Raw genomic sequence first — 7,686 nt, forward strand, 5'->3', positions numbered from 1 at the left:
CTCTCTCTCTCTTTTTCATCTCCTTGCATAAAAATCTTGAGACGCCAGATCGCACGCAGAGATTCAGCATTGCTACTAGGATCGATGTTGCTTCTGTGCTCTTGATCGCTTGCTGTGAATGGTGTCTGAGAATATTCAACTGAATCTGTTGCAATGATATCTGCTAGCATTTCATCAAACAGTTTTCGTGCATCATTCATTGCAACAGTTGACGTATCATTCTGAAGAATGTAGAATGAGATCCACCACTGGGGGCCTAGCACTACAGTCCATGTGATGTTCGGATTCGTTTTGTCGGAGAAGATGAATTCCCATAACAGAGACGACAAAATGGAATCCATGGCGTCTATATTGTCCGGACCCTCTCCGGTCCAACAGCTGAGACGACGGCAGCTGGATACGCGCAGAGGTGGTGGCTGCTCCGGTGGCGGCCGAGGGTTCCAGTCCTCCCCTCTCCAAGTCGCGAGCATATGGTGGTGGTTCAGTGCCTGGACTGCATCCACTACGATCACAGGGGAAGAAGTTGGGGAAAAAACAGATCGAAAGTCATCAAAGGGAACAGGGGAGAGGTGACCCCTGTTCATTTTGAAGCCTGCAACAATTGATGCGATTGGATTCTGGTCCAAGAAGGCAGGGAATATCTCAGTGTTGGAATCCTACAACGAATCTGAGATCTCTGAAGCAACAAACTCTGCAACAAAGGGAACAACATGATCGGCGACAACATCGTTTCCGGATTCCTGTTGACCTAGAATCTCGTCCACTCCGGCAGGAATCGAAGAAGGAAGCGGCTCGGATTCAAGGGCCGAACTCTCGACAGAGCTCATGATTGGCGGATCTTCATGGTCCTTGGGTTCTTCCTCTTCAAACGCATGCTTCTCCTCCGTCAATATCGCTGAAACCTTGGCTCTCTCAGACAACCTAGAGAAGGTTACGAAGCCAATCAGACAGGGTGGAGGGGCTAAGGCAGCATAAGCAGGGAAGAGACGGCAAAGCTTAGCATCGATGGAGTTAGGGAGAAAGTGGAGCTTGGCCAAGGACTGCTGCACCGTCGCTGTCTCCTCATTCTTACTGTAGCGAGTTCCCTCCATGGCTGTAGAGGAAGCTCTCAGTGAAAACACCAATGATACGAACACGTATCGGTCTGCTAAGGAAATGGTTGTAAGGGAAGGGATAAATGCCACTTCGAGGGGGCAGCCTCCTAAAATGGGGGATTGAAGAAGAAGATGATAGACAGGAAAGAGAGATTTGATATATTTCTTATGCTCTTTACAACGATCCTCTTACTATATAAAGCTCTATCTAATGAAATTACCCATCTACCCCTAACAGACTAACCCAACACAACTTACCCATGTACCCCTAATAGACTAAGCCCAACACAATGACCCATCTACCTATGATCGTATCAGATTTGCTTTAGATTACGTTTCTAGTTGAATTACATTTGACATTTGTACGTGCATCTCTAATTTAGGAATCATTGTGAGTGTGTAGTTGGTACTGTTTTATATGTTGCAGTAATTACTAGACCAAAACTATTCCTAGTTTCTTTTCCAATACATATTTTGGTTTGAAACTTCTCAGAAATATTCTCTATTTTTTTTTAATGAAGTGTCTTCATAATTGGATTCTGGGTAATCATTATACTCTCACCCCTTATTGATAAGTCAAAACTAGCTTCACTTTAGCATTTGATCATATCAATGTCCTTGGTGAAGGAATTCTTTCTTCACTGTTGGCGAATGGAAATCCAGTCCATTTCTTGCAAAACAAAGGCAGGGCAGGGCAATTAACTGAAAATAAGAAGAATGAAAGTAAAAAGAAAACGGCATACCCCAGGAAGCCAGGAAAACCTCAGCTTATTGACAATTGTAATCGAATGGATCAAGCCAACTAAATCGATCGATACGGTTTGATTCCAACTGATTTTTATCGAAATTCATATCGGTCAACAACGAAATCGATACGGATATAATTACGGGCGTGCGGGCTGTAGCTTTTTAATGCTTATTCTTTTAATACTTTCCTTCAAGTTGATTCAAGTTATCTGCATCTCATGACGAGGAATCATTGATCGAAGCATGGTTTTTGAGTGTTTTAGCAGATAACTGGGCCAAAAAAGGGTAAAGTGCGTGTGCTGTTTGGGCCCTTCTTTTGCTTCTACTCAATGAGTTTGTTGTTACTGTTAGTCACACACTCATGGCGTAGCAACCCATGTCTTTGTTATCTGCTTTTTTTTTTTTAATCTTATTATTGAGTGTGGAAATGGAACTCTCTTTCTCTTCCTCTATCACTATCAGTCTTGGGTCGAGGAGTGGGGACCGTTTGCAACTTAAATCACTTTACGACACTCAAGGTGGAACCACCCAAGATGGATTGTAGATAGTAGGGAAAAGCAGCTTCAGAGGATGTCTCCATGAGACAAGAAGAGCAATGAATGATAAAGTGATAAACAAATCGATGTTCTGAAACGAATGATACATATATTATTGGAAAGGCACTAAGTAGCTTGGCACAATTCCAAAAAAATAATTAGGTAGGCTCACCTTTTAAGCCAGAATTATTCGGATTAAAAATAAAGAAACCTTAAATGATAAGCAAGCATGTATCAAGTTTCAGATCTTTCCTCCACTTCGTGACCTACCATGTTAAAGACTTTTAAATTTCCACTTAATTTTGATCCTTGGTGTCTCCACATAGAAGATGTACTTGAGATGAAATTCATAGAAACAAAATAGTCAAATAGATAATAGGCACACTCAGAGGTTCGTTGATTGATACGATTATACAATTCTTTTCATACGGGATTAAAATGATCATTTCACCTCTTGACCGAACACACTACCCAGGTGAAATCCATCCCCCTTTTATTAGAGACACTCGAAAATTGTACCAGACAGAGGAACCACAAGTGATAAAAATTCCAGGAAAACATCCACAAAAGCTGAACCGAACTTAATACAACATTGAGAAATATTTGGGCAGTCAAAGATGGTCCGCTCATGATTTGATGGGCGTCATTGAAATTGTTGTCCATAAGACTTTTCCCTTACTACCAACATTTGAATTTCTAGCTATGTTATATTATTTGCGAAACTATGATTTAAACTGGCTCTACATTAGCTGTGTCTTTGGGGTGATCCCCATACAGCCACACCTCAAAGGCGGCACAGCACCCAAGCCATTGGATGCTCATTGGAGAGGATCCAAAACCCATAAAATACACAACCAAAGAACAGGGATTTTGGCAGTTTATTGGGAACTCCATGAATATCATTTGCCACTAACTATATAATTTTGATGCCCTACTGCTCCGAATGGGCTTTATTACCAAATCGGTATTCGAGGGCATCGGAGGTGATCGTTGTTTTTGAATCTGCATAACCCAACATGGGTCGGTACCAGCTGATCCATATCAGTACCATATCGATATCCGAAACCAATACCTAAAACAATCCCAAACTCTGCTAATAATCTACAAGTAGATGGAGTCAACTTGCCATCCCAATTAAAAGATCAAAATGGTGAAATAATTCTGAAAAAGGGTCTTTTATCTTCAAGCATGAAGGGCAAACTTTGGAAGTCACAGCCCAAAAGCTTTCCATCTTAATTTAGAGATTTTTATAAAGAACAGGCTATATATATAGTATAAAAGTTCGGTCCATGGGATTTCCTAGACGATAAGAAAAACTCATCAAAGCTAATCAAATCAAGGTAACTCTACAAGCCATGGATCTGCACTACATAATCCCCAAATGCACAAGTTTACAAGCCTCTCTCACAATGTAAGATTGCTAAAAGAAAGGTGCTGATGCCAAGTTCGTCCACACTAGGGGAATCCCTTGAGCTCTACAATGGTCTCAAGATCGAGATCTTTCACGTGCCTGGGGAGATCTTTTGCGTTCCGCAGGTGATATTTCGCGGGGAGATTTTTCGCGTTCTGCGGGTGAACGGGGTGAGCGACTGCATCATCAATAAAAAAACATTAGTAGTTATTTTTTATGAAAAGTGAATGAACAAGAATGTAAACATTAGAAAAAATGGAAACATCCGGCAGAAACCAAATATAAGACTTCACCTGCGATATCTCTCGTAGACAGGGCTTTCAGCTCTACCGTAATCAGGACTTGCTCGTGGTTCAGGCTTAGAATACGGGCTAGGTCCCCGGCCATAATCAGGACTACCTCTCTCTCTTCGGTAAGGGCTTGGCGATCGGCCATGATCACGTCTATCACGGCTCCTCCTCTCAGGTGACCTGTCACGACCTCTCTCAGGGCTGTACCCATTTCTCCTGTCATCATCATCTCGAACAGCATATTCCACAGAAATAACTCGATCCCTCAACTTGCTGCGCATGAAATTTTATAACTTACCATTACAAGCAATCAAAGGACCCACCTATACCCAATAAGATAGGTTTCTATAATAGGTTCAACATGAGTGGACATTGCAATGGAATACTGAGAACTGCTGTACACGAATGATCAAAATGCAGATATACAAAGGAGATAATACCTCATGTTTGTTGCATCCAGTGCTTTGGAGGCATCTTCTTGTGATTCATACTGAATGAAAGCAAAATTCCTTCTAATCCTTATATTCAGTACTTTTCCATATGGATCAAAGTGCTTCTCCAAGTCTCTCGTCCTAGTGCGAACTGGGTCAAAGTTGATAACAAACAAGGTCTTAGTGGGTTTCAAATTAGCTGTGGCAGATCGTCTTGAACTCCCAGGTCTTCTTATACCACGTTCTTGCTGCAATTAGAAATGGATAGGACTAAAATGAGATACATTATCAAACAAATCAAGAGAAAGAGACCACTGAAAGTATCACAATGTTAGATCAATTAAATGCTACCTTAATCTTTAATCAAAAAAAATTAATGCGCTACCTTTGTCCACTCAACACGAAGCCTGCGCCCCTGCCTACCAAATTCTGACCGGTCGAGTGATCGTATTGCATCCTCAGCATCTCGCTCATCATCCATATAGACAAAAGCAAATCCTAATGACCATAATGCAAAAGAATAAGAAATGATAAATATGGTATTCTTTAAAACAAATACAGTCGACTAAGTTCAGAATCCCCCAGTAAAAGGATTCTTTAATATGAGATGGCACTGCCACCAACTAAAACAAAACTCTACCAATAAATAAACACAACACCTGGCCATCTCTGCGAAAGCTAGAAACTAAGTGACCAGAAAATCAGAAACAGACCTTTAGTATGAACTAAATGATGTCAATGAACAACAAGCCAAAAGTGGGTGTCTCATGGTAGGTCAACGAACATAGAGTGCCTTCTCCATCTATTCTGCTGCCTCTGACCACATGATCGGCAAGGGTTCTACCTTGAGACACGTCTGAAAATGAAGTCTGGGCGAAGGTCATGAGGAATGAAAGGCAATGGTCTCTTGGGAAAATGTGGAATGGTGGTGCCATGGCAGATCAGATCAGCTCTTCTGAAAAACACAAGAAGATGAAGCTCGGGCACGGCAGGAAAGGAAATGTCATAATAGCCCATCCATCAGCCAGGAAAACATTGAATTTTCATAATATTCCTGCGCCAAAGAAATTTTTGAGTATGGGGCTTACACTGCAAATAACAGACTTGCTTTTCTTAAACATATCCTGAACCCCACTAAGACCCAAAACAAGGTCTTTTCTTGCCATCTCCATGTCATGTTGTCTTGGAATTCTGAACACTGTTGTAGCCATTAAAGTGAAGAACCAATGCAAAAACACACCTAGATTCGACCACCTTAATGGGAGAGGATTTGTCACTGCTGAATTGAGTTGCTGCTGGAGGATCCATCGCCACAATGAATCTATGTAATATATCACCATACATGGCTCTTCTTCAATTGCAGGCAATTGCAAATTTGATGTGTTTAAAATTGAGAATTGCGATTACCATATGTACTTCCACAAAAGTATTTCCCTAAATGGGCATTATGAATAAATTTTCGGCCATATGATTAAATTTAGTAAATGTAAGAGTAAAACAGCTGATACCCAGATACTCTCAAATTGTCATCGTTTGATATCTCAATATTAGTGGATATGTGGACTCCTGTGGTGCGATAATGAGAAAGAGAGGTATCCTGGTACCTGAGAACTCTAGTTAAACTTAACAAACAAAACTTGAACACACTCAATAGCTCTCTGCTCCAATTGTTTCACATCCAAGTAGAGAAGTTTCAAAAATCAATCCAAATCATAAGAAATAGTAGGGAGGAATGACAATACGAACCTAGTAATATGAACTGGTGATAAATATTAGAAGGTAGTGGAGTAAATGAAAATCATAGGTTTTCAGTTAACGTACAGAGATCAGCAAACAAATCGTAAGTTAAAGGGAAAGGCAACGAACCAGACTTCATATCCACCCTGTCAACCTTTCCATATCTGCCAAAAAGTCGCTCAAGATCAGACTGGCGAGCGTCATACTCAAAGTTCCCACAAAAGATGGGCTTCATTTTCCCAGAAGTAGAATATGACAGAAATCTTTCTTCGCCTTCAATACAAGAAAATAAAACAATAAGGTAAAATATTTTTGAAAGGGAAAAAATAGCAAATACAAAGAACGGAAACATGAGAGTTCATCAACAGACACAAACAACGCATGCTCTCTGGGGGAAGAAAAAAAAAAGTATCAATAACATAAAAATATGAATAGGCAGCGACCAGGAATTTTAGGCCCGATCCCCTCAGGGACGAACTCCTTAACAGGTATCTTACTAACGCAAGAACAAAGATACAAGGAGGGAGAGAGGGAAACGCAATTTTAAAGGTTTATACACCTACAACGACTCGAAGGTCAAGAGAAGGCACAATAGATCAAAAAAAATTATGCTTTGCCTTTCTTTTTATCTTCCCATTCTACTATAAGGGATAAATCCTTTAACAAAATAAAATGAGAACAACACCCAAAACTATTTGCAGGAACATAACGAACCAATGAGCATAAGAGGAAACCAGATCTACCATTCACGGGAAGAAAAACATGAGAGATAGTGAAACATGGTTCCCGAAATCAAGATCTAACATTTTAGGCTTTGGGAAATCTTACCCTCGATACCTCAGATCCAAATTCCTCAACCCTTACACCCTAGTTGCAGGCAAAGTAAGCAAAAAAGAGAAATTCGCTGCTCGTGACTCGTCAGATCTTAAATGCCAAACCAGAAATGACCTGATTGCGTGAATTACAACCAACAACGAATCATTATTTACGAAAGGTGCCCACATACGGGCCCGATTTTGGACCGTCAGATTTGGACTTTGGAATTCACGCAATTCTTTGAATCTGAGTGGTACGGAGTCCTGCTGTCCTGGACATTTGTGGGTGTCTCATGATTTATTGTCCCGTACTCCCCATACGGTAGATGTCGGTAATCAGAATATCCAAATCCTACAGTCATTCGCTGTTGTAAATGTTTTACACTTTTTTTTTATAATGATAAAAGTTTTACCCTTGAAAGTATGTTTTGATGCTCAGTAAAGAAGAAAAATTCAAAAAATAAAAATAAAAATAAAATTTAACCTGAAAGATAGACATATAAATCAAACATTCTATCATTATGATTTTTCTTTTACCTTCTTGGCATCCAAACATTGCCTTAATTCCGAATTTGGACGAATGACCTTTTAACTTTGTTTACCCTCCAAGGATATTTTAATCATT

At 40.2% G+C, this 7,686-nt stretch overlaps 1 protein-coding gene across 4 annotated transcripts; it reads right to left on the minus strand.

The window, feature by feature from the left end:
• Positions 1–3,699: 3,699 nt before the first annotated feature.
• Positions 3,700–7,133, minus strand: LOC122664040 (serine/arginine-rich splicing factor RS41-like). 4 transcript variants are annotated; one of them, XM_043859721.1, is made up of 6 exons: positions 7,075–7,133; positions 6,376–6,519; positions 4,895–5,007; positions 4,519–4,757; positions 4,082–4,351; positions 3,700–3,927 (listed from the first exon to the last, which is right to left on the minus strand). In XM_043859721.1, exons 2-6 carry the CDS (start codon positions 6,479–6,481, stop codon positions 3,864–3,866), a joined length of 792 nt encoding a protein of 263 aa, XP_043715656.1. In that variant the 5' UTR covers positions 6,482–6,519; positions 7,075–7,133; the 3' UTR covers positions 3,700–3,863. The 4 variants fall into 4 exon arrangements, with proteins under 4 accessions (XP_043715656.1, XP_043715654.1, XP_043715658.1 ...); XM_043859719.1 differs by having other exon boundaries at positions 3,700–3,957; XM_043859723.1 differs by lacking the exon at positions 7,075–7,133 and adding an exon at positions 5,223–5,563 and having other exon boundaries at positions 3,700–3,957; positions 6,376–6,516.
• Between the last annotated feature and the right edge of the window lie 553 nt (positions 7,134–7,686).

The sequence above is a fragment of the Telopea speciosissima genome, chromosome 6 (assembly GCF_018873765.1).
Source record: "Telopea speciosissima isolate NSW1024214 ecotype Mountain lineage chromosome 6, Tspe_v1, whole genome shotgun sequence".
NCBI lineage: Eukaryota > Viridiplantae > Streptophyta > Magnoliopsida > Proteales > Proteaceae > Telopea > Telopea speciosissima.